The sequence below is a fragment of the Cuculus canorus genome, chromosome 8 (genome assembly GCF_017976375.1).
Source record: "Cuculus canorus isolate bCucCan1 chromosome 8, bCucCan1.pri, whole genome shotgun sequence".
NCBI classification, from domain to species: Eukaryota; Metazoa; Chordata; class Aves; order Cuculiformes; family Cuculidae; genus Cuculus; species Cuculus canorus.
In genome coordinates this window covers 27,008,269-27,035,196 of record NC_071408.1, presented here as the reverse complement: position 1 = coordinate 27,035,196, position 26,928 = coordinate 27,008,269, and the positions used below count along the sequence as shown (strand labels likewise).

General features: G+C 51.3%; 1 protein-coding gene across 1 annotated transcript in view; it reads right to left on the bottom strand.

Moving 5' to 3' along the window:
• ZSWIM5 (zinc finger SWIM-type containing 5) overlaps nucleotides 1–16,472 on the bottom strand; it is a 102,211-nt gene extending 85,739 nt beyond the window's left edge. The window contains exon 1 of the mRNA XM_054072401.1: nucleotides 15,785–16,472. Coding sequence (XP_053928376.1) covers nucleotides 15,785–16,445 — 661 coding nt within the window. The 5' untranslated portion in view covers nucleotides 16,446–16,472. The remainder of the gene's footprint in view (nucleotides 1–15,784) is intronic.
• Between the last annotated feature and the right edge of the window lie 10,456 nt (nucleotides 16,473–26,928).

Sequence of the window (26,928 nt, the reverse complement as noted above, 5' to 3'; positions counted from 1 at the left end):
GGCAGGGACATCTTCACTAGATCATGGTGCTGCAGATGTGGGACCAGTGCTGCTATCACAAATCATCTCCTGCATCCACAGAGCAGCTAAAGACCAGGGCAGCCCTTTGGCTGGACCGGCCACTCAGAACCATGGAAGCATTCCTCTGCTCCAGCCCCATTTCTTCATCTCCTCTCCAAGCATCTGCTGCTGACCACTGCCAGACACAGAGGAACCCAGCTGTTTTGTTCCCAACCAAGCCTTCAAAACCTTTAGAGATGCTGTTACTATTTATGAAAATAAGGTCAGGATCCTGCTGTCAGCTCCTTCCAGAGCTGCAGTCACCCGTGCCGCAGAGGCTATAGGAAAGCCCTCGGGAACGGGACTGCTGGGACTCAGTGATGGACAGGCTCCAAGTTACAGCCACTAATATCACTCCTCCCACCTGGGTGTCCCTGCACTCACCTCCTCAGGCAACATCACCTCCCCATTTCATACACTACCGCATACATCAGGTACTGCACCAACCTTCCCAGACAACATTACCTCCCCGTTTCATACACAGCTGCATCCATCAGGTCCTCTCTGGACCATCCCTGTGGCCACCAGTCTCCTGCTTTGCAACACCACCACATCACACCCATGCATTAGCGACCACGGTCTTCCATACCTGCGTCCAGATGACACCACCATGAGTCCCTACACTTCACAGTCACTGGTTTCTCCCCTTGTTCAATAACAAGAGAAGCAATGGACAAGCAGGGCAGTGACCTCCAGCGCTGGAGTAGGACCCAGCACTGCCCTGAAGAGTTGCTCAAGCAGCAACGCTGCCCTGTTAACACTGGGCTTGGCACTCGGTGGACCTCATGGGACAGCGAGGTGCTGTCCTCCACCAACAATGTGGAGCTTACTTGCCGATACAGCCTGCCATTGCCAAATCCTCTTCCCCAGGAATTCATAGCTGGATTCAGACATTCCCAGCCTGTTACTTATTTCAGTGCTTTCAGCTCTCCAGAGTACAGGGACATCCTGTCTTAAACCTGCCGAGCCTCATGCCAAGAGGACATCTGCTTGGAAGACAGCCCCTCCGGCTGACCTAGCCCTGGAGGGCTGCCTTCCCGTCTCTGCAAGATCCCAAACATACCCTTGCACCCACAAAGTGAATCCAGTTCACAGCAGAGCCAGGAGCAAGAAAAACTGCTCAGGCAAACCACAGCTCCCATTCCCACTTCAGACGCTTTGGAAGATTTTTTAGACCTTGGAAACATTTCTTCCTACTCGGGGCAATTTTAGGTTAATGGTTCATCAAATCTCACAGTCCAGGAAACCGAAGTGTGGCTGACCAGTGTGTGGGTGTGGGAATGGGTGGGGAAAAAAAACACCCTCTCAGGCATCAGTCCTTCCCACAGCACTCGAACCACAGGCTCTAGGCTGAGCTAGGAGCCACCAGAAACAAGCCAAAACCAAACAGGCAAGGGAAAACCTCACCACTGCTCTGTGCCTTTCAGATATGGAGAATGCAGAGAGTGAATGACCACTCATGGAAAGCATCAACCTCCCATTCAGGATGCTCTCCAAAACACGGCATCTCCACATGAGGAGCAGCCAAGCCCGTCTGCAAATCCCCAGAGGTGCTGGGTGGCAACCAGCAGCTCTGGGTGACACTACCATGGGCAGAGGGAACACGCAAGTCCCAAGCTCCTCATCTGCCCAGGAGCTGGTCTCCAGTGTTTTCCCTGCGCTGACTTCATTTGGCTCTGTCCTTTTCGCCTAAGCCTCATTTCACATGCATTACTCAAGCGCAAAACAATAACAAAGCATCGGTCATTTCAGGAAGAGCCCTTGGTATCCCACAGCTCACCCTTCTTGAAAAAAATACTGCTTTCAAGTAAAAAGCCCCAATTTTGGACAATTCCCATGAAGCAATTCCCCCATTACCTCCCCGTCTCTTTTCTACAATAGAAGTCAAGGAGCCGAGCCATGGCGAAGAACGTCCAATCACTCACCTTTATCCTGCTCAGTTTTTATGATTTTCCAGAGCCAGGGTAACAGCAGATTTTTATCATAACACAGGAAGAAAGGCAACAGAGCAAAGTTTCCCTCTGTCTTCTCGCCAAGAAAGCACAGCATCAGATACAACACATTTCCAGTTCCTCTTCTGCCCCTCAGATAGCCCACAGGGAAGGTAGCCCACCATGAGCCACCAGGGAATAACCTCCAGCTTAAGCAAAGCACAAGACATGGGAATCTTTCAAACCAAGTCACCACGCTGAATTTCAGACATAATAGATGTTTGCGCTCTATAAGGGCTGTTAATCAAAGCGGACAGAGTGATGCACTTGAAGATGGCCACTCTTTCCACATCCTCCCAGCAACATGGTTAGGAGGTGACCAGAAACCATCTTTTCTCAAATAACTAGTAACTTCTAAACTGGGAAGCAAATATTTGCTCCAAGAACAGCTCAACCTTGTCAACAACTACCTCATCCAACCCAAACCTAAAGCAGCAGAAAGCAAGGATGCGTGCTGCTCTTCACCATCCATTTGGTGAGATGGTTTCACAAGCTGTTATCCTTGCACTGGAGAGGGATGCGGGCAGGTTTAAGAGTGCTGTGCTGTGTCCTGGCTCTGAAATCAGCAATCTCATAAAGCAGTGTCTGAACACACTCCTCAATCTCAAAATGAACTTGGCTGCTGTCAAGCATACCTGAGGAGGGGGGGTAGCCAAAGAACCTGAATTAATGTAGCGGCACAGGGTCCACGAAGCTAAAGCAGACTGAATCAAACTCAAGAGAAGTCAGAGATGGAGAGGGCTTCAGGAAGGAGAAGCAATGCACGTTTCTATGCCATTTAGAAGATTCTGGAAAAGAGCAAAGGGACTAAGCTCCACTTTGCAACATTTCAGAGGGTATAGCTCGAAAGCATTCCAAACCCCACTGCTCGGTCTGGGTCATCCTCACAAGCACCTACTTCACACCTGCCAGTGAGTAATATTTTCCACAGTAGGAAGCAGGTGAACAGAAGCAGCACACCAGAGGTAGAGTTCACTATCACAGTTCGTCACATACCAGTCACAGTTCCTCTCCATCAAAACCTGCAAGAGCTTTTAAAGCACAATCTCATCACGAGCCAAAGCAGCAGAAGAGCACACTTCATTGTCCCACTCACCACCTTTCAAAGCAGAAGGTATCTCCTCACTCATCCTCCACTCTCCAGCAGTCATCTCCTAACACAATAGGTTGAGCAACACAGCAGGAGCCATCAAGAGGGGAGGTGGCTGGGGACCACACCAGGAACTGGATCCCTCAGGGTGTACTAAAAGCATCTGCCAACAACATCCAACCTGCTGAGACCCCCCCCCCAGTCTCTCATTCCAAGTCTTCATAGAGTTTGGTTGACCTCAACAACCTCCCAACACACCATCACATTTCCAAAGTAGAATTTACAGCCTGATTTTTCAACTCTCAGGCCAGATGCCCCTTGTTTCAGCAAGTACGTGAAATACGCAAGTCCACAGGCTTAAAGCGGAGAGACTCAAGAGGGGGAAGATACTTCCCAACAGGAAGAAGCAATACAACATTAAGACTTACCTCAAAATGTAACAGACCCAGGGGACAAATTAAAAAAGGAAACGATAAAATGCTTGTCCAACTACTCCCTTTTTAATTCTTACATCTGCTATTTTACAGTAAAGTTTCATCTGCTGTGTATAATTAGACAGATCTACATATGTGCGTAGAGATTTATTTGAACTTTATCTGTACAGTTTTTAACCTCAAAGAAATTTTAACTGAAAAAAGAACAACTACCAGAGAAGGAATAGCATCACCTCAGGCATTAAGGTCTCAGAGATGCTGCACTGTAAACAGGTGAAGGTTTCAGGCCGTGGTCTGCAGACTTGCACAAGGAAGGCAGCAAAAACACACCAGCTCCTCACACGGGGCCCTGCAGCTCCAGGAACATTTTAAAGACCTGCGATGTGGAAATCTGTTGCAAATCCCTAATCCAAAGCAGTTCACCAAGAACCAGAGGCAGCGGGGCAAACACTGCATGGCATTCCTGTCACCGTGCCTGGCTCTGCTTCACGCTCCCAGACATCAGAAACACTGCAGAGGTGTTGCAGCAGACAATACGGCAGCGTTACCGAGAGAGGATTTGGGAACCCACCTTTCCTATACACAGTGTGTTTGGACACCAAACCATAAAGGCTACCCATCCCTGGAGTTCAGTATCTTCTTACGGCAATCTCAAACCCCAAAGTCTCCTCTCCTGTCCAAGATGCTTCACAGCTCTACTAAGCTCCTCCACGCACCAGGGATGCTCTTATGGCGAAGACTACAAAGCATCCCCCGACTAGCCCTGCAGATCACACATTCAGGACCATGTTTTGGGGCCCTCACTACAAGGAGGACATTGAGGTACTGGCACATGCCCAGAGAAGGGCAACAAATCTAGTGAAGGGTCTGGAGGACAAGTCTTACGAGGAGCAGCTGAGGGAACTGGGGCTGTTCAGCCAGGACCGAGAGGAGGCTTGAAAAGGAGGGTGTAGTGAGGTAGGTGTTGATCTCTTCTCCCAAGTAACAAATGATAGGACAAGAGGAAATGGCCCAAAGTTGCACCAGAGAAGGTTTAGCTTGGATATTAGGAAAAATTTCTTTACTGAAAGAGTAGTCAAGCATTAGAACAGGTTGCCCAGGGCAGTGGTGGAGACATCATGCCTGGAGTGTTCAAAGAAATGTGTAGATACGGCACATAGGGACACAGCTTAATAGGCACTGTGGTGTTGGGTTGACAGTTGGACTTGATGATCTTAGAGGTCTTTTCCAACCTTAATGATTCTGTTAGACTATAGTGAGCTCAGAGCAAAGCCCAGCACGTTTCCCAGAACAACTCGATCCTCATCCTGGGCCAACTCCTCCTGCAAAAGACATAATAGCCTTTTTGTCATTTGATAGGAAAAGATTAAGCTGGCTTGGGGTTTCTTGATCCATAAACAGGTTATTTCCCTAGAGATGGGAAACAAAAGCATAGACAGAAGGCCACTGATTCCAGTGCTAAAAATCCAGCAGTTCAAACAGGTATCAGTACAGCCATTAAGAATCTTCAAGAGTGGCAGGTCCAGGACACGAACATGGCCCAGGTACCCAAGAGCCAGCAGATTTGATTGTGGGAAGGGGAGACCGTTATACACACAAAGGGGATACCCTCAGTTTGCAGTTACAGCCCCATACTAATCATCTTGGCATAAAGCAGATATCAAACTTATTTAGGGAATGGTGCACCTCTTGAAACCTGAGAATCCACCCACCAAATACCATCACACTTTGCAATTAAGCACTTAAAATCTGCACAAAGGGGGAAGGAAATAATCTCCACTCATGCAGAAAGGACCAAACACCCCATGCTTTACTAGGGTAGAGGAAAGAGCATCACGTCTGCAAAGCACCCAAACATCCCATTCGCCTTAGGACCCATGGAAGAAGCCCATCTGCCAGTGTCTCCAACCACCATGAGGAAAAACAAGGCAATAAGCAACTCTAGATATCCACCAACCGAGCTAAGAGGATGAAGCATTTGTCTGGAAACAATCGGGTTCTCTAATAACAGGACTGCAGCAGCGGCGTGAAAGGGAGGGAGGAGGAGCAGGCAGGGAGAAAGGGACTAGCTGGATATTTATCCCATCCTCATCTTTGTGTTATCAGTACCCCGGTATCAGCATTGTTCAAAATGGCTGCTTAGATGGTTGCCAGCAGCAACAACAGAATCAGTCCATCTGCTGGCATTCTCCCTAATCCATCTCAAACACTCATCTTCTTTTTAAATGCACGAAGGGGAAAGAAGAGAAAAAAAAAAGTCCACCTTGTACAAAGAAACAGAATCCTCCTATAACAGAGCCTTTTAACTAGATTTTATGCCACCCCTGTTTCCAGGACACACAGACAAAAGTTAATTTTATGATAAAAGAACCAGTGTAAGGTGCTTTTTTGTTATGAGATCAGAAAGCAAATGGAATTTGAATTGTCTGCAGTGGCATGTATCTGACAAAGATTAATTTAAACAGATATTGTCTCCGAAACCAAAGTCCATTGAACGGCTTCACAGCCTATCAACCATGCGAAAGCAGCTCCTTCAGCAGCACTGCTGACTCCACCACTTTCTTTAAAAATGGCTTAACCTATTTCTTGTAAGATAAAAGGTCATATATAGTTCTATTTTACAAACTCATAATAGCCAAAGCCACACCAAGCAAGGACAATCGGGGGAAAATAATAACCAGGGGGGATTTCCTCCCCCTTCACAGACAGATGCTCGACACTTGCTGGGTATTTTTCAAAGTGCGCTGGTAGTGAGTGGCTGCAGCGCCGCTGAAATGTTTCAACATCCTTAGAATAGATTGAAAAACCCTGGGGCCTCTGCAGGTCGCTGGTGCGGGACGGAGAAGCCCACCCTGGGGTGGAGATGCTGCAGCAGGGCAGCTCGGGGCAAACAGCATGGGATACCTCCTTCCAAGGCTATAAAGCCATAAGGATGCAGGGAGGAGAGCAGCCAGGCTGTCAGCTCCCTTGGTCCCTGGGCCAAGCGGGCAGGGGCAGGCTCTGCTCCCCAGGCGCTCGCTTACCCCCCCAGCCCTTCTCTGAACACTGGGGTATTATTTCTCCCTTTAATCACAAGAAACAGATCCATGCATGCCATCGGCGGGCTGTGCGGATGGAGACAGCTGCTCAGACTTCAATGGGACACACACACAGAGAGAGAGAAAAAAAAACAAAAAAAAAAAGATGCAGCAATCCAAATCCTGCAATTTCTTCCCTTTTTATTTGCAGTTTATATGGAGCACCACAGGGAAAACACTACCAGACAGTTTCAGAGCATTTGATACAGCAATGACCCAGCTTTGGGAAAAGAACGAAGGAGAAGCAAAATAAAAGATGACAGCCAAAAGCACTTTTAATATAGTTTCAGTACTTTCAAGAGAAAGCTTCTGTACACAGAGCAGCCAATGAACTGTTACCAAAATAAACACAACTGGCTTTAAAAAAATTAAAAAAAAATCTCTTTCTCATGATAAAATCAAAAGAGATGAGAACCAGCGAGTGAGACAGAAAATACATTTATTTTTCATCTTTCAGACACACTTCTTTTTATCTGGCATCCAAAGCCATTGTAGTTCATTAATGCAAATTTTATTTACCTCAGGAGCCCATTTGTTGCTCTGCCACCCCTTAGACAGGGCACTCATCTTCATCAAGGCAGCCACACAGCCAGGGCGCAGCACCTCCTGCGATCCCTGCCTTTAAAAACCACCTAACACCAATAACAAGTCATGGCTATTATTGGCATTCCGAGCAGTCACCCACACATCGGCATCAGCTGAAGGATGCAGGCTACGGCTACTGGACGGCATCCGGAGTGCAGGCACAGCCTGTCCTGACCTTGCCAAGGTCCCAGACACCAAGTCTCTTTCCAGCGTTCCCACGCGGAAGCCCTCCTCGCCAGCAGCTGCGGGGCACGGGCACTGTCTCCAGGTGCAAAGACAGCAGCCAGGCAGATACCAAGCTGCATCCCGCTGAGCGAACCTCAATAACGATTATCCACCCGCGGTCAAACGCGCTGGGTGGTATAGGTGCAGACAGCGAGAAGCAGGGCATCACAAGGGGGAGGACACGGATCCCCTCTCCCATTTTAATCCAGGGACGACAGCAACAGGACATTTGCAGATGACAAGCTGGACCAACATATCAGCATGCAACCCTTCCGAGCTGGCATGCCAGCAGATTTGCCTCCTAAGCACATTCATGGTTTTGTTTTTAATGGAATAAAAAAAAAAAATCCCTGGCAACGCGCACCTAGAATGCGACAAGTAAAAGCCCTGGATTTTATTAATTTGTGCATTACTTCAAATGCACCATTTTACAAGGACTAACCCCAATCCTGCACAAAATCCTAAGCTATAAGCTTGAGACAAAAAAGCAAATGCTCTTAAAACACGACGTTAGAAAATCCATTTGGAGAGAAATGTGGCGGTGTCGAGCGCAGGTGAATCCTTGGCATTTAATAAAACACACCCGCCGCACCAAGTGCAATCTATTCATGTTTAAACATTGGGATTAAAAAAAAAGCCTTTGAAAAATTGAATTTTTGCTCCTGGGACGTTCCATTGTAAAGCCATGAAGACACTATCCCCAAGACAACCCTCAAGAAGTGGTTTTATAGGTCCTGTGCCTCTGTGAGATGCTATCAAGCTCTTTCCCAGCTCCTACTGCAAAGGCACAAGACAACAGGGGTCAAGCCTGTACATCAGACCTAACCCGTGTGAAAGCCAGGTCAAAAATGACGTGAGTCTCAGTCCTGTTCTTCTGAGCATTTTCAGGGCCTCAGCAGCTTTGCCAAGGGACAGGAAGAACTCCCCACCACCATCGAACATCCTGGCTCCAAAACTGGCTCCATTCAAATGGTAGACTTGTCTCATGGCACTTATTAATGTAGCCAAGCTTTGGTGTCTTTGAGTTTTTGTTTTCATTGGAAAATCAATCAATTTCTATTGATGTTGATGCCAAAGAAAGCCAAGACTCAGCAGAGGCAGGAAGCAGTTACTCAGAGGAGACCCTTTCCTCCTTTCCTCGTCCCCAGAAGACAAGGAGCATGAAAAGCCAACGTAACCTTCTCAAGACAGCATCAAATGTGAGGTAGGACATAGCAGTTCATTTTAATACTCTCCACTTAGCTATTACACACCTCCAGCTTCTTGCAAAATAAAACCATTCACACCAGACACATATGGGGAGATAAATGGGGAAACAACCATCACTGGCCTCCTGCTGAGCAAAGCCAGGATAAGATCCTGGCACCCACTTTCCCAGGTCCCCAGCAAATCTCACCCACGGTCCCTCCAGAAGAAACACAGTGTGAAAAGACAGAGGAGCAAGAGCAGACTCCTTCACCACCGCCTTGCCTGGGACCTTGTGCAAGGTCTGCTCCTCAGGGCATGGTCAGAGGAACAGGGATCATTGCTTCACACCTCCAGGAGAAAAAGCAACACCGCTACTTCTCCAGAAAAGGCATCCACTTGAAGTATCATCATCACGCAGCAACAAGCGTTGGCCTCTCACTGAAAATCCCTGGGCTCAGCTGCCTCACAGGTTGAGGAGATGATGTTGCTCCTGAAATCCCTACTCAGAGGTTCTCACCCGCATGAGCTACTGCAGCCTCAGGGGCAGGGAGTGTGAAGAAAAACTTGCACCACTGCTAAACACAGAGCTCTCTCCCTGTAACCTAAATACAAAAACCTAAAAGCCAAACGCAAGCACAAGGTTGGCCATGACATCTATCTGAGCTAATCCCAGATGGGAGCAGGTCTCCCATGGGGAAAATGGAGCAGGACGTAACCTCAAAACATCAAAGACTAGACGCCTCCTCCATGGACCAGGTCCTCCTCCAGGGCTAGGTTCACGTATACACCAAGGACACACAAGCCCGCAAACTCTCTCTTCCACCCTAATGCTACCAAGATGATTTTTTTTTAATACATATATTTCCAAAGAAAATTTAAAGCTGACACACCACAAAGGATGATTCACAGCTGAATGTGACTTCACAGAGCTATCAGAGAGATGAGCTCATTTAAGTTTTCCAAAAGTCCTATCTGAGGTTAGAGGGACTCATCATAAAACATCTAACATCAAAGCAAGCGTCAAATAACAGCGAAGCACATTCCCTCGCACAAAGCTGCAGAAACAAAGCACGCAGGCACATGTGGTTTATGTTACTGCCATTTTAGCACTGTTAAATTTCCTAAAAGATTCCCTCTAGATGTGAGCAAATTGAAAATCTGCTGTAAACGATTCGTGTGTTGGAAGTGGAGAAAGCCAGAGTCTCACCTGGGCTAAGCTTTACAAAAGCCTAGGTAAGCTGAGGACAAACTGCTACTGCCTGCTTACCGCCAGAAACCAGCACTTGTTACACTTTCTCTCTGAAAAACGCTTCAAACCTATTCTTAAAGCCAAAAACTAAATATTCAGTTTCTTGTGCTTTATTTTTCATGACTCCAGCCTCTTTAAACTGGCATGGTTTTTTGCCTGGAGTAATTAACCACCCAGTTAAAAAGACAACCCAGCTTCAGAGGGTCTGTTTATACTCTTAAAAAAAAAAAAAGACTCAAAAGCCAATAAATAAATCCGCTAAAAAAACAAGTTAAAATTCCAGCTGTCAAAATTTTCCTAGCTCTCCCTACACAACCAGCAAGAAACTCTGGTGGTTTTCATCATCTGCAATTCCAGTTTCTATAACACAGTCCAGAACATGCTCCAGAAACATCTCACCTATGAGGGAGCAGCAATAAACAGATCATAAGTTTTAATGCCTAATAATCCTTCCTTTCAATTACATATGTTAAGAAAAGAATAATTAGACACGTAAATGGCTTAATGTATATTTAAGATGTTCACAGTTTCCATCATGATAGGGCAAATGAACTTCTCCTGGCCTCTTTTATGTGGTTTGAAGTATTGTAATATACATGGCAGGATAAAGTAATCTACTCCTAAAGAAAAATAAAGTCAAAATTAATTAGCAAATTGCAAACATGCTGTACAACAGCCCCACCCAAGAAACTAAGAGGATACAGAGAAATTAAACTCCCTTAGCAGCAACCTGACATGGGACACCAGGTTTCAACATGGAAAAAAATACATTTCAGGACCCATGGTGTTTCTTCCAAACCTGCTCCCACTGGATACAGCCTTAAACCTACACCCAGGAGGAGACTGAGCTTTACACAAAACAAAAGCAACCACAACTGGCTGTAGGAGCCTCATCAAAGTGTTTTTCCAAAAATAAACAGCTCTATAAAGCAGCACATCACCTAGACTTAAAAAAAAAAGGATACAAATTTAGACTGCTGCATTCCATGCCACAGTGGAGGGAAAACAAGCATTCACCTAAAAGCTAGCATTTTTAGGGAAAAAATACTTAAAAAGAAGTAGTTTTGAAAAAAAAAACCCTACAAGCACGTTAAGAGCACAGGAACCCACTGATATTTTTACCTCTGAAGCTGCATTTCAACAGGCATCATTATAAATGGCCATAGGCAGCGTGAAAACTGTAGTGTAACAGAAAGCTTCCAAATCAAAACTCCTCCCATTAAAATGCATTTACAGGTATTATTTACAGGTATCAAGTCTAGCTTAACCTCCTGCCAGGCAGAAGGCAGTTGAACAGGGTCAGAAAATCCCTTGTGCCTGGATGTCCAGCGTAATCACCAGACTAGGAACCACGGGAAGGTGCCCAGGACTGACCTGCACAGCATCAGATAAAATATTCAGAATTAATTGCAGGTCTGAAAAACAACAAAAAAAAGAGGCTCTCTCCAAGTGTTTACCAAGCCAGTGCATTTTAAAGCCCTGCTTCATTGTTACTCTAACAGCAAAAGTAAATCCAGCCTATGTACTTATGGTTGGACCACATACCACCCCACTGGGGCACAAAGGCTTATCTGTGGGTAAGGAGCACACACCACGCAGGTTCCTAAGAGGCTGGTTACACCACCAAGCTCAACAATTCCTCTGGTCAGTAAAAAAAAAGCTATAAAAAAGGAGCATTTCCACCTAAAACTGCCACAGACCCTCACCCACCCATCAGCAGTCACAACAACTGGAGGACAAACCATATTACACCATCCCGCGGAGCGCAGGCGAGAAACATGAATTCATCGTGCCTGATCACAGCCTGCTGTCAAAACCCACCAAAGGTTCTTTTCTCTCTCCCAAAACCCAAGAGATAATGGCGTAAAAACTTTTGTTCATAAATATTTATGCAAGTGAACTTGTTAAAAATTAACCGCCGTCGTTAAAGGTTTTGTATCCTTTAGGATTCCCGGCATGCAGTGCAGTTGCATGCTTTATATTAAGCCTGGCATTTCTGCATTCCTTTCCTGCATGCTTTTGTCATTTGTCTAAAAATTAAAAGAAAAAAAAACCCACACACCACACACACACAAAGACGGGATCTGTACACATAATAATAAAGCAGTTTTTAAGAAGACAAAGATGCCTGTGTTCAACATCCAAGATCTTTCTTTGAGCAAGGGGAAAAAAAAAAAAATCAATTTAATGACTCCAGTGAGATCAGGGTTTAAGCCTCATTTAAGTTTTACTAAGCATGAAGGAATTATTGGTTGATAATGTGGCATATATGTTTTTTTTCAGACTTGCCAGCTTTCCAAGCACAAGGGAACTGGAGCCCAAAGCAGTTTGTCCCCATGAGTACCACCCTCACCCCTCCACACCATCTTCTGTCTCCAGAAGGTCATTCCTCTTGGAGTTTGGCTTTCAATTTTGAAGACATTTTTCCAACCACAGGGAGAAGGAATTTCACATCCGTACTATCCTTATTTTTTTCACAGGTCTGAGTCAGAAACACAACTGTACAAACATCTGATCTTTATTAACTGCAAATCTCAACTGTGCAAACCTCAGGTTGTGATGCCGGGAGCCGGTGGTGCCCATTAAAGGGATCCTTGGAGGGAAACAGTAGTTTTGATTTAGCGCTGGTGAGCATCAAATAAGCCAAGAATGGGGTTTTATTTTTTTCCAAGACATAATGGTTCCCATATAAGCTGACAACCAAGTTCCTATCTTAATTGCAAACACACACACGCAGCCACAAAATGTTTGTGTCTCCAGTGGCTGGAGCTCTTCCACCTCACCTTCCAGCAGCATCCGCAGGATGGATGTGGAAAGTTGGCAAAGAACATCTCAGCTATGCCTCCCGTCCCCCTGGATAAACACCCAGCCTTTTGTTTGATGTAAATCTTCCTCCTCTGGCTCAGGGCTGCAAGGGACTGCTGTCACAGGGCTACTGAGGGAACAACAGAGGTGTCCAACCCTGCATCACCCATCCACCCACTGCCATCCAAGAGGAGCTGCGCAACAGCCAAGACCTGAAACCCCCCTACTCCAAAGACCCATTCCCATGGCAAGCATCCCGCGCGCCCCCTCCACACTGTAAAAACAAGAGATAAATCACCCGCCGACTTTGCAGCGAGTGCTTCCAGAACATGCTGCTTCATCTGAAAAGCTGATGGTTCGAAGGACAACAGATGCGAGCTCTGATTTCAAAGCTGGAGAGATGGCTCAGACTTGTCAGGGGGTCTGAAGTGCCAGAGCTGGAACCATCCTCTGGCTCGCCCAAAGCAGCACCTTCACCAGCGCTGGGCATCACTTTGGGATAGGACTGCTCCACGTGTCCCACACGCACCTGACCCCAGCACTCACTTAGGTCCTTCACAGCATTAGCCAAAACCTCGCCAGAGCCATATTTCAAAGAGAAATATGTTAAAAACTCACTAGGAAAAGGAAAATTCCTTTGCAGAGACGCAGCCCAGGTTTTAGGCGACTGTTACCTCCATCTCCCATTCCCACACGGGCCGCTCACCCCATCCACACCTTGGTGGGCAGATCAATAAAGCATCGCCCACAGGGAGCTGTTATTTTTCCCTCCCCTCCAAATTTGGAAGTTCTTGAAGAGCTGCTCCTCTCCTTCTAACAAAATTATTTGGGTTTGAGTTTCAAAGTATTTTAAAGAGAATAATTAATTGCCTTAACGCAGCCCTTACAAAATATTAATTCACCCAAAAAAAAAAAGGGGTATAATCATATCCTCAGAGAAAAACCTTTTGTGCTACAGGAATGTTCACTGCGTATCCTTAGAGTTAGAATTCTTCTGCTGTCTCCTATTTTCACGTCTCAAATGGAAAATGTTTTGATAACGCTCTTCTGAATGTAAACTGTACCAAATGGGATTTTTTTTTTTTAAAGCAGTTCTTTTCCCCAAAAAAGGAAGGAGGGCTCTTTAAATAGACACGGCCGAACTAACCCTTCCTTACAACAAAAACCACCCTCCCTTTGCTCATTCACACCCTGCCCTGGCACAAAATTAATTTACATCTCGCATTTGCAAAACAAATTCTAGCCTAATATCATTTGAATGGGAAGGCGCAGTCAATCACTTCCAATAACAACCAGGAGCGGATTATTTTATGTAAAGCATCACAATTTGTTTCTCTTTAGATATATACACGTATAAGGCAGATTTTGGATGCGGACAGAGTGGAAGGATGGGGAAAAGAGGAACATTCCCCCTCCACCAGCACACACAAAAGCCACCTGCCCATGGAGAGAAAACACGATGCCATTATTCCCATCATCATTCCCACGGCCCCTTCGCCACCAAACGAGGCTGCACGCATCCATCCCCAAACCGCTCATCACGGTAGCGGTGGTACCCACCAGTCCACCCAACTTGTCACCCACGCCAGTCCCTTCCCACCAGCTGGTCTCGCTCAGTGTACCCATGTGGGTGCCCGGGATGGGGAAAGCTGGGGGAAAAATGCCCCGGAAAAGATTTTCCAAGGGACCAAAACCCCTGATGGAGAAGACAAAGGCAACTGCTCAGAGCTGCTGGAGAGATATTTTATGTTTATAAATCGATGTCCTGGTGGGAGGGCTCGGACCCTCGTGGGAGCGAGGATGCTCAGGGGTGAGAGGGATCCCCAGTGCGGGGCTGGGGAAGCTGGGAGGGCTGCGTGTCCTCCATACAAATTCCTGATGGAGGCTGGGGCGGGGGGGTGATTTCTCCACTCACTAGGGGATGGATGGATGGATGGATGGATGGATGGATGGATGGATGGAGTACACACTGGTCGGTGACACATCTCACCAGGATGGAGAGGAGAGGGTCACCCCTAACCCTCCCACCTCCCCAAACACAGCATCTTCCCAGTGGAGCACAAAGCGGTCCCTGCCCCCGGGGCAGGATTTTCCTGTCAAACCACAACCGCGCCAGACAAAAGGCTGAAGTGTTTGGAAGGGATGGAGGAAGGGGGATGGAGAGGGGGTGGAAAAAGGGGGCTGGGAGGAAGGGGGGGGGAGGGCTGGGAAGGTGGAGGGAGGAGAAGGAAAGGGGTGGAAAGAGAAGGAGGGTAGAACTGGGGGGGGAAGGAGGAAAGGAAGAGGATGCGGGGGGGATGAAGGAGGAGCAGACGGGGTGGAAAAGGGGGGGCGAAGGGGTAAGAGGGAAGGGGGTAGAAGGGGGCGAAGGGGAGGTAGAAGGGGGTAGAAGGGAAGGGAGGAGGACGAAAAGGAGGTAGATGGGGTGGAGGGCGAGAAAGGGGGGAGAAAGGGGGGGACGGCAGAGACGGGGAGGACGGAAGGAGGGGGAGGCGAAAGGGAGGCGGAAAAGGGGAGGGCGGCGGAGACGGGGGTGCAAAGGGGGGGCACAACGGGGGGCGGAAAGGGGGAGGGACGACGGGGGGGCGAAAGGTGGGGGCGGAAAGGGGGGGACGGCGGGGGGCGGAAAAAGGGGGGACGATGGAGACGAGGGGGCAAAAGGAGGGACGGAGAGGGATGAGAGGCGGAAAGGGGGGGGACGATGGAGACGGGGGGACAAAAGGGGGGCGACGGAGACGGGAGGGCGGAGAGGGATGAAGGGCGGAAAGGGGGGGGACGATGGAGACAGGGGAGCGACGGAGACGATGGGGACAGAGGAGGGGACGACGGAGACGGGGGGGCAAAGGGGGGAGTGACGGAGACGGGGGGTTGGAGAGGGATGGGGAGCGGAAAGAGGGGGACGATGGAGACGGACTGCGGGGGTTGGAGGTGCAAAAGGGGGGGTCGGAGAGGGATGGGGGGTGCAAAAGTGGGGGTGGGAGCGGAAAAGGGGGTGGGAGAGGGGTCGGAAAAGCGTTGGGGAAGGCAGAGCGGGCGGAGGAAGGGGAGGCTGGGGGTCGCCAGGCCCGTCCCGCACTCACCCACTTGCAGCACGTTGTCCACCGCGCCGGTCTCGAGCAGGCGGATGCCGCGGCGGAAGGGCAGCCCCTCACCCTGCGGCGCGGCGGGGGCGGCGGGCGCGGCGGGCGGCGCGGGGCCGGCCCCGGGGCTCTCCTCGCCGCCCGGGGCGGGGACGGCGGCGGGTCCCCCCGTGCCCCCCCCCCCGGCGGCGGCGTTCGGGGCCGCGGAGGAGGAGGACGAGGAGGAGGAAGCGGCGGCGCGGCCGGGCTGGAAGCTGGAGTACATGCAGATCTGCCTCTCGCTGCGGGGGAAGCTCCAGTAGACGATGCGGCGCTGCACGGGCTCGGGGATGCGCTGGAAGCGCCCCTCCACCCGCTCGAAAGCCCAGCTCCCCGCCACCCGCTTGGCCGCCGCGTCCAGCAGCGACTCGGGCTGCAGGAGGCTGCCCGCCCCGCCGCCGCCGCCCCCCGGCCCCGCCGCCCCCGGCCCCGCCGCCGCCGCCGCGGGGCAGCACCCGGGCAGCGCCGGCACCGCGCCCGGCCCCGCCGCCGCCCCGGCTCGGGGGGGAGCGGCCCCGGGGCCCCCGGCGGGGCAGGCCCGCGAGCACAGGCGCTTGGGGCCCGGGGCGCCGGCGGGGAGCGGCGGGCGGAGCAGCTCCTCTCCCTCTCCTCCCTCCGCCATGGCTGCGACCGACTGAGCCGGGCGAGGGGAGGAGGGACCCGAGCAGGAGGAGGGGGGAGGAGACTGGAGGGGGTGGAACCGGCGGCACCGAGACGGCCCCCTACGGGGAGGGATGTTCCGCAGCCGCTGCCCGCAGTCGCGCTGCCATCGGCATCTCCGGGGTGTGGGATGCTCGGCAGCCCCCGGCCCATCCCTGCTCCCACCGGCACCTCCCGGGGTGCGGGATGCTCGGCAGCCCCCGGCCCATCCCTGCTCCCACCGGCACCTCCCGGGGTGCGGGATGCTCGGCAGCCTTCAGCCCATCCCTGCTCCCACCGGCACCTCCCGGGGTGCGGGATGCTCGGCAGCCCCCGGCCCATCCCTGCTCCCACCGGCACCTCCCGGGGTGCGGGATGCTCTGCAGCCCTCAGCCCATCCCTGCTCCCACCGGCATCTCCGGGGTGCGGGATGCTCTGCAGCCCCCAGCCCATCCCTGCTCCCACCGGCACCTCCGGGGTGCGGGATGCTCTGCAGCCCCCAGCCCATCCCTGCTCCCACCAGCACCTCCCGGGGTGCAGGGCAGGAGGTGGTGTCCCCGGGGGACCGCCCCGGTGCCCTTCCCTAGCTTTCCTGTACCCGCTTTAAGTACTGAAAGGACCAGGGAGCTGCCGGTGCCTGCGGGGCGGGGAGGTGAGGAGGTGTCGATTCCAGCTGGGTGCTTGGAGCAGGTGCTGAGCCAGAGGCAGTGGAGAGGCACGGCAGGGCTGGATGTGGCACCACCACTCCCCGGGATTGTCCTCCAGGAACTGGGGGCCTGCTGCAAGTCCTGGGGCGCACAGTGTCAGTGCCCATCCTAACCAGTCCAACATCCATCCTAACCCACCAGTCTAACATCCAGCCTAGCCCATAAATCGCCTTTGAGCTTGCTCCAGGTCACAGAGCAGGCAGCAGTGCCCTCCTCTTCAGTGAGCATCATGGTTTGCTTTTTCTTTTAAAGCTATGTAGGAAAGATGCTCGTCTCACACATCACTGCAGCATCCTTGGGTGCAGAGAAAATACCAGTGGCACGCTTGACCTTTGGCAGAGGAGACAAAGAAAGAGGCACTGCTGACTCCCAGGAAGCTCTGCTCTAAGGTGGGGTTGATTTAAAGCAAGTTCCTTCAGTCCATATTCATAGAATCAGAGAATGGTTTGGGTTAGAAGGAACCTTAAAGCCCATCCAGTTCCAAACCCCTACCATGCGCAGGAACACCTCCCACTGGATCAGGCTGCTCAAAGCTTCATTCAGCTTGGCCCTGAACACCTCCGGGGATGGGACTTCCTTGGACAACCTGTGCAGTGCCTCACCACTCTCACAGTAAAAAACCTCCTCCTAATACTTAATCTGAATCTCCCCTCTTTCAGCTTAAAACCATTCCCCCTCATCCTATCCGTGCACTCACTGACGCAGAGCCCCTGCCCATCTTTCCTGGAGCCCCCTTTGAGAACTGCTCTAAGGTCTCCCCAGAGCCTTCTCTTCTCTGAGCTGAACAACCCTAACTCTCTCATCCTGTCCTCATATGAGAGGTGCTCGAGCCCTCTGGATCATCTTCAAGGCCTCCTCTGGACTAGCTCTAACAGATCCATGTGCTTCCTGTGCTGAGGACTCCAGATCCGAACACTGGACTCCAAGTGGGGTCTCTCGGGAATAGAGCAGGGGGGGAGAATCGCCTCCCTCGTCCTGCTGGTCACACTTCTGGCGATGCATCCCAGGAGATTGCCTGAGTAGGCACCCCAAAATACACGAAGCTGACGGCTCACCAGCCTCTACTTCAGTGCAGGGTGCGGGCAGCACCCCAGGGACCAGCACAGCACAGGGCCCACGGGGAGAGCACTACTGCCCTGCTAGAGCTCCTCACTTTCCTGCCATGTTCAGCTGAACACTATCCCAGGATTTTCCCCAGAAATACATTCCCATTCTTTTGTCCTGTCTAATTTTAAGTGGCAAACCCCTGAGGAAGAGCAGAGGTCATGGCTCTCAGAGTTCCAACCTCTTACTCTGTTTTTCTCAGCACTTTGAGAATCTAAATCTGATTCTTCTCTATCTGCAGTTCAGTCACATCAAGACCATTACTGGTTTACTCCCTTGTTGCAAAGATCTCCTATTTACCTTTACTGACAGAGCAGGGGCACGTTTCCTGGAATAACAGGGTGATGCAATTAGAAAACAGGAAATAATTATGCACCTTTGCTATGCCATGAGGAACCTCTAAGCCCAAGGTCTCCTTCTCAGGACTCTGAGGGAGGGAATCAGATCTCAGGCAGGTAATGAGAGCAGGCAGAGCTCCGGCAATGAGAGAGCTCCATTTTAGAGAATAAGCCACACGTTAATCAATGAAGGTCAGGAAGAGGTTTTCCTTGAAGGCTGAGGTGTTCCTTGCTGCCACTGGTCTTGTTCAAGATAATCAGTGCTAATAACCAGGCATCAGGGCCTGGCTGCAGGCAGCAGCTACACACAAATTTGTTTACATTCTCTCCGGAAATCACAACCCCATTTTTTTGACCCTGAAGGGCTTTTCACTCTCTGTGATGTATTGTTGCAACAGGGAGCACTTGCGAGCACAGCATTTAGTCCATCGCCTCTGCTCGTTGTGGTGGCAGCACACCTGGGGGGATCAAGAAGGGCTTCAACCACCTCTGCCCCTCCCTGGCTGCACAGAGGGACCTCAAGGAGCCATCGCCAAGCACCCTCCTGCCCCAAGGTAGAGCACACCTTCCCAACAGACACCAGTCTGGCAGGTCCTTAAGGCCCTCTGCTGCTGGAAGCTGTGTTACACCAGCCAAACTGCCTGGGAGTTTCTTCCACCACCCATGTCTCCGCATGGCTTCCAGGGCTGCTCAGGCAGGGATGAGCCTGCATGAGAGCTTAGACACAGCACCCCAGCTTGTCTGGTCCCTCTGTCACCAGTCTCTGCAGAGCTCATTTAGTGACAACCTTGAGCGTCCTTACTTATGTCGTCCCCAGACAGTGCAAATAAAGAGGATTTTAGACTTCAGCCCGAACGGGGACGTTATTCATTCCCAACAAGCTGACTTTTCCCTGCATAAAACATATAATCCAGACTCAAATCAAAGCAAGGTCAGTGCGGTGGCTGGCCAGCCTGTCTCTGGGGGTTAGTGTGTTATTTCAAAGACAAACCAATCTATTTTTCCTCTCTCTCTTCATCTGAACATTTGCTGCTCCTCATTCCTCCCCATCTCTCTCTGCGGCTTTCATTACTGCCTTGAATTTCACAAGGAGGGGAGCTCCCCCCTCCCGGGGAACACGGACAGACCTCTTCTCCCTGGGGAAGGATGCAAAATGTCAGCCTCCCGCCCAGCCCCTGACGCTGCTCATTCGGAGCCTGTAACCAGGTACATCAATAATTCACCACACGCTTTCCTGAGCCCAGCCATTTGCTGAGCCTCTACCACCGTCAGTGCCAGTTCACCTCCTGGCTTTTAGGCTGTTTAGTTGGGGTCTGCCTGTGCCGGAACCCACCAAATCCAACCCTTCTGTCCTGATGGCTGGCATTATTCACAATGTGATGATTTTTTTCATGCTGGGCAAAGTAAAGGGTTTTATTTTTAATTCCTGGCTAGAAAATTTACTGACCAAAGGGGCTGGAGTGCCCGTGGCTCTTCACTACAGTTAGACAACAATGCATTGCAGTATCATGGGAAATCCTTTGGGTGCCAGCCCAGCCAGAAGTCCAGATTTAATTTGCAGGTGCTGTGGGGCAAGAAATCTGCTTTGCTATGGCTATAAACTAAATTCAAGAGCTCCAACAAAGAGCCAGAAAAGGATGCTGCCAAGATGTTCGCTGCGGGTTTCCTGGCACCTGTGCTTAGTTTTGTGGCAGAGAGGGTAAGAGCTGGTAGGTGCCACATCTCAGCCCACGGGGATGCCACCTCCTTCACTGCTCTGGCCTGCCCACCTTCATGCCTCCTCTCTCCTCACTACGCCCAAACCCCCTCCTCAGCAGAAAGACTGCCTTTCCCTGGGGTTTTGCCCTCCCTTGGGTGCTCCCGTGCCTCTCTGAGGTTGCTTTGACTCTGAACAGTCAATACTGGGCCCTCACTAACTTGGCTAAAACTGCCTGAGCCTTGCAGTAATGACAGCAGAGCTTTGCAAGACGCGATGAGCACTGGTGATGACTGATGAAGACATATGAGAGCAGCAGAAGCTTTATTGCCAATTAATGATGGGAAAACAGCCACAGTGCAGGTGGCCACCAAGCTCCTACTCCAGGCACCCAGACGATTTGCTGTTCCAAAGCAGCCGAAGCTGAGTTTGTTGGCAGCCAAGCTCCCGCTACAGCCACCAACCCTAAGAATTCATTGGAAGTGTGGTGGTTTCTGCCTTTCCCGTGTTGCTGGTGATGTTCAGATCAGAGGCACGAGGAGTAATGCGGGGGAGTAATGCAGTCTGCAGCTCCCTTGCCTTAATGCACTCTGAAGCAGAAGGATCTATGACCCAGGATAGTTATCCCTTGGCATTCCTCTGGATTGGATGTCCAGAAAGGGTCAGAGACCATTGCCTTAGGAACTATTTGGCCTTGCAAGCAAGGGAAGAGATACCTTGGTTTGGTTGCCGATGGGGTTGAGTCCCACTTTTAGGTTCTTTTGTGCCTAGTAAGGTCTCTGACAAGGTGTAAGCTTGAGCTGGAGCTTTTTGCCATCAAACTATTCCAATCCCCTGTGGATTCCCCACTGACTCATTAGTGCTGAGTTATTGCTGTGCTCCTCTTTCCACAGGGGCTCTAATGAAGTTGCTTTTCACTAGCCAGCCAGTTATTTTATGAAACTTTCCAGCACTGACAATCTCAGAGACCTCCTTCAGGTGTGACTGCAGTTGTCCATGCACTCAGAAGAGAAACGCAGGGACTGACAAAAAGTCTCCCTTCCCAAGCATGGGCTGAATTTGAAGATCAAGTGCAGGATGGCTGCTCTTACCTGCAGGAACAACTCTGCTTGCCAACTCTATCTGCTCAGGGATGTGTAAGTTTAAAGCAGAAGATGCTCAGGGTGCTGCAGCTTCTCTGTCCTTTGTCTACTGCCAAGGGGGGCAGCAATCCCCAAGAAAAACCTCAAGCCGTCCTTAATCTTTGATCAAGGATACCTGCACCCATAACCATGCCATGCCCTCCCCAGGGGATGCCGTGCCACATAATTTCTGCCTGCCGTGCACAACAGGCACCAGGAATTTGGACCTGGCAGGGCTGGGGATCTTGGAGGACCTCAGTAGGAGGCTGAGGAGATGTGAGTGAGGTGGGGAAGCAAGCCCTCCTGTGGGGTGGAAAGCTCGTTTGTACAGCTAGAGAGGGGACACTCAGGAGCAGCCGGGCAGGAGCAACAAGGAGGTGGTCTAGGGCAGCAGCAAGAAAAGGAGAAAAATGGAGCAAAGTGCTTGGGTACCAGGTGTCAGGCTGGGATCAGGCAGACCTGGACTCCCCTATGCACCCAACCAGAGAGTTAGGACTGCTGGGAGCTGTTGTTCCCTCTCTCTCACGCACACACAACGCTAACCCTCTGGATTGCCAGGGCTGCCTTCCCCCAGCCCTCATAAGATTAGCAAAGTGCTGAGTCTCTCCCTTGCCACAAGGATTTCTGCACCCTTCCAGCAAATGCATTTGCTGCGCAGGCCAGCAATTAAGCACAGAGGAGCTGCTGGGCAAAGACCCTCAGCTTCCAGGAGAAATAGCTGTCTCTCACATCCCCAGTGTGGACTCTAAGAGAATAGAGCACTCTAGAAAGTTACTCAGCCCCACACTGAAGAGCAGCATCCATCCCGGCTGGCCCGGCTGCCACAGTGCTGAGCTCAGCAGAAAGAAGCCCTCTGGCCGATTGCCCCCCTCTCAGCTGCTGAAGCTCCCTCCCCTTAATTAGAGATGCTAAAATAACTGGGGAATCATTTTTCAGGCTACAAGAGCATGAATAAATGATGGCAAAGCGAGGTGTAAAAAACACTCCGCTAGCCTTTTGCATCAGGTCTGCCCTGGCTTCGGAGGCACCAGCAGGTCCGGCTGGATTGGAAGCCAGAATCAGGCCAGGGTTGAGGCTTGTCCCTCCACCACCCAGAGTCCCTCTGCTCTTCCCTGGGCAGACAATTGACGGCAGGTTACACCATCATTCCTTAGCGTCTTTACAGCCTTTTACCTTCTACATTTAACACACTTTGCAAATGGGAATTGTAGATAACTCTGGGTGGGGAATGGTCTTCTAGGGGCGGAGGGAGAAATTAACCCAGTGGGAAACACCACAGTGAACGAACGTCATTTTTTCAGGGAAAAAAAGAAGAGATCTGTAATGGAGAGAAGAGAACATATGCATTCTGTGAGCTGAAAAAAACAATGCAGAAGAGGCTGAAATCTGGACCAATCCAGACTCGAAGAGAAGCTACAAAACCCTAGCGATGAAGCGTAACTAAAGATGGAACAAGAGAGCTGAAGAGGCCATCTCAGATGAAGGCACGAGACCCAGGGGCTGGCCAGGAGAGACTCTGCGGGGTGGCCAGTGTGCGATGGGCACACGGGGCACGGCTGATTGGCTGGGAGGTTACAATGGCTCACGGCTGATTGGCTGGGACGTACAATAGTGTCACAGCTGATTGGCTGAGAGGCTACAATGTCCTATGGCTGATTGGCTGGGAGGCTACAATGGTGCCACATCTGATTGGCTGAGAGGTTACAATGCCCTCTGGCTGACCGGGAGGTTAATACGCTCCATGGCTACTTGGCTGGGAAACTGCAGTGCCCCAGGGTTGATTGGCCGGTCTGCAACTTCACTGGATGCTAATTGGCTGTGTGGCCTTAATTACTGCAATGCTGATTGGCTGTGCGGCAGAACAAACAAACCAATAAAAAACAGCTTTAACCAAAGTCAAATCATTCCGATTTATAGCATTTGTCCTCTGGTGCTGCCCTTCTGAGCTGCAGTTCCTCAGGCACCGCCAGGACCATCGCTGTCACAGCCACATTGTCCCTGCTCAGCAGCAGATTGCAGGAACAGGAGTTCAGACACTCGGAGCACCTGATCTGGGTCATTACTTACCATCCATTTCAACCACTTATTCCTAAGCCATTTCCACAGGCGCATCCATGTGGGAAAAAAAAGGGGGTTCCACCCTCAGATCTCTTCCATAGTAAACATCAACAAGCATCATTAACTCAGCTTTTCTTTTGTAGAAAAATAGAGTCCTCTCATCAGCTGGGGACCTGCCCACCCTGGCTCAGGATTGGTGTCTTTTAGGCATTACGGCCTCTGTCTCTCTCAGAAGCTGCTCCATGGGTCCATCCTCTTCCTCCGGCTCCTTTACAAGACTGTGAGGTGTGCTCCCTGTGATGAGTGCTGGCACACCTCAGCTCTTGGCAGTGCAGAGGGCCCACGCAGGGACCCGCCTGTGAGGCCGTTCAGAATACAGTGGGACAAGGGAACGTTGCACCCTGGTGACCTTCCCTTTAACAGCCCACCCATCTCAGCTCCCCTCTACAACAGCGTGTCCTCACACATCACTCTGTGCATGGGAGCCAGCAGCAGTCCCAGCACAAGGCTGAGCCACTTGAAGCCACCTGACGCAAGAGCAGGACATGGCAGATCTGTGCTGCGTCCCCACTTCAGCTGGAAACCAAGTGTTGCATCCAGACATGACAACCCCCGCCTCACATGGGAGCAAAAAAAAGAGTATCTTGCTAGCTCCTTTCCTGGTGAGAGGGCAAGAAGATGATCCATGGGATCCAGTCTCAGCCTTGGGCATCTGCACCATGCTGCAAATCCGTGCACGTTGTGCTGGCGAGATGTGTCTCTCCTGGGGGTGTTGGTTGGGCTTTGTCTGCTCATACTGGGCTCTTTTCAACCTCTAGATCAAAACCATAAGAAAAAAAAGAAGCAAACTGTTCCCTCCGTGCCGTCATCCATTGACAACGAGCAAAGACAGGGGCTAGAAATGAGCAGCACAGAGAAAGAGTTGTTTTGTTCTTGTATGGTGACTGCTGGACTGTGGTGGAGGGGACAAAGAGGGGGGGTAGAGCCATGCAAAGCTGTGCCACGGTGGCACTGAGAGCACCTGTCTGACTGAGAGCCTTGATGTCCCATGGGGCCGGGGCTCCAGCTGTGCCTCCCCCAAACCACTTTGCACCCACCAGGAGGGAAGGAAGGAGCTGGGATGTGTCTGTTGCAGGGCAACAGACGGCTGGAGGAGAGACTTGGAGGCTTTGGAGGGAGAAGAGGGGTTATGGGAGAAGCAACAGGTTAGATGAACCTGTTGAAAGCACCTTTACCCAAAAGGCAGAGAGGTGCCCCTGCCCTCTGTCCTTGGGGACTGCTCTGGGGTGACTCTCCTGTTTCTCTGCCAACAGACGAAAGACAGGACATGCCAAGCAACAGGGCTTTGAAAACCCAGGGACTGGGCTCTGTCCTGCTGATGGCCCCATGCCCAGCCAAGTCCTGTGACACGATGCTGGGGAGGGAGATGGGAGTGAATGAGGCCAACATTTGACGCACTTCTTCAGCCGCGTCTTTGTCAGGCTCCAGCACTGGTGGCCATGGAGGGGACAGGAGTCACTAGGGCTGGCTCATTTCTGCAGCTTTCTGTCCCATCTCCTTGGGCAATGTGACATCAAGATGAGTCTGGATGTACTCACCAGGGATGTCAGCAAGTTGGCCAAAGCTGGGGGCGAGCGTGACAGCCCTCATTGCCCAGCTCCTAACCCACAATGGAGATACGTGGGCTGCCATCCCCAGGCAGCAGCATTCACCCTCATCCCATAGAAGCAAGAGAGGCCCGGCTGGGCTGGACTTGGGGGTCAGAAATGCAGCCGCCTGCAGTTATTTTGCCTAACAACAGTGATCTCTCTGTATATTTTCATTCTGTTTTCCTAGGCTCAGCTGCCTCCTCAATGAAATGTTTCCAAAGCAGCCTGGCTTGGCGGCACGCCAGCCCCGGCTGCCAGATGAATGGGTGGAGGAGGAGGGACCCATTCCTCTTCTTGACACAGCATCGCTGCACAAGAGGCCTCTGTTGACATTAGAACTGGCTGTTCCCCCTCTCCTGAGAGGCCGTGCCTGGCCTTTGGCAGAAGCAGCACACGGGGCCAAGGCTGCAGGCTGCATGTGATGAGGACTGGGGTCTGTCCTCCTCTGGAGTAGTGGCACAGCCACAGACACCAGGGTACCACAGCACATCCTCCTCCAGGCTGGTGGCACAGCCACAGACACCAGGGTACCACAGCACATCCTCCTCCAGGCTGGTGGCACAGCCACAGACACCAGGGTACCACAGCACATCCTCCTCCAGGGTGATGGCACAGCCACAGACCCCAGCGTACCACAGCACATCCTCCTCCAGGGTGATGGCACAGCCACAGACACCAGGGTACCACAGCACATCCTCCTCCAGGCTGGTGGCACAGCCACAGACACCAGGGTACCACAGCACATCCTCCTCCAGGGTGATGGCACAGCCACAGACACCAGGGTACCACAGGGGAGCACTGCCAGGACCAGAAGTCAGCCCCAGTTTCTTGCCCTGGGCCCTCCTCTGCTGCGCCAGCCCCACTGACAGCTTAGCACTCCTTGGGGCTCCCTGACTCCTACTGACAGCATTACTCACTCAGCCATCAGCGATGTGAAGAGCCTGTGAAGTCCCTCAAACCACCTTTCCTGTGCCCTGCTCAGAGCAAAGCTCTCCCTCAGCGCTGCTGGAGGGTAGATACCAACACAGGTTTTGAAGAGCTCCAGGCCTCCAACACCTTACAGGGTGGGACCGATACCATGGAGGGGGAGCAGGGAGAAGCAAGCACAGCATCAACAAACCCTTCAAGCCTTTGGACAATAACATATGCAACAGCATTGACCTCACCCTAAACCCTGGCCATTATGCAGACATGCAGGACTTCAGCCAAACAGTGTCACAGCTCTTTCCCACACCTCAATTTCTCTACTCAAGGCAAAACACCAACCCCAGTCTTCAGGGCTGGAAACTCATCTGCTGCAAGGAAGCCAAATCTGTGAGGCAGCAGTGCAGCACAGTGCCACTGGACTATCCACCCAGCACCAGACGTGATCCCACTGTCTGTCACTGCTAATTGCAGATCTGGTCATCAGGAAGGAAATGCAAATCCTCGTCTCAATGTCACCTTACTTGCTAGGGGCCACACAAGGAAAGGATGTGGAATGAAAGGGCTGAGAAAGCATCAGAATGCAAAAGAAAGAGATAAAAGTCATCAGCATCCTTCCAGTCTGCGCCTCTCAGCCCTGGCATGTCCTGCTGGTGGCCAGCTGCTGCTAGCCAAGGAGCAGAGGCTGGGTCAGAACTGCACCCAGCAGTACACCCCAGGGACACAGGCTGCTCCCACCAGCTGTGGTGGGGAGAGGGGTCTGCCTGGGTCTAGTGGAAAAGAGGCCAACCACACATCGATAAGATGAATTAGTTGTCTCAGCAGCACCAGCAAAATGAGCGAGAGGAGTGGAGCCCGTGAGGCCCGGC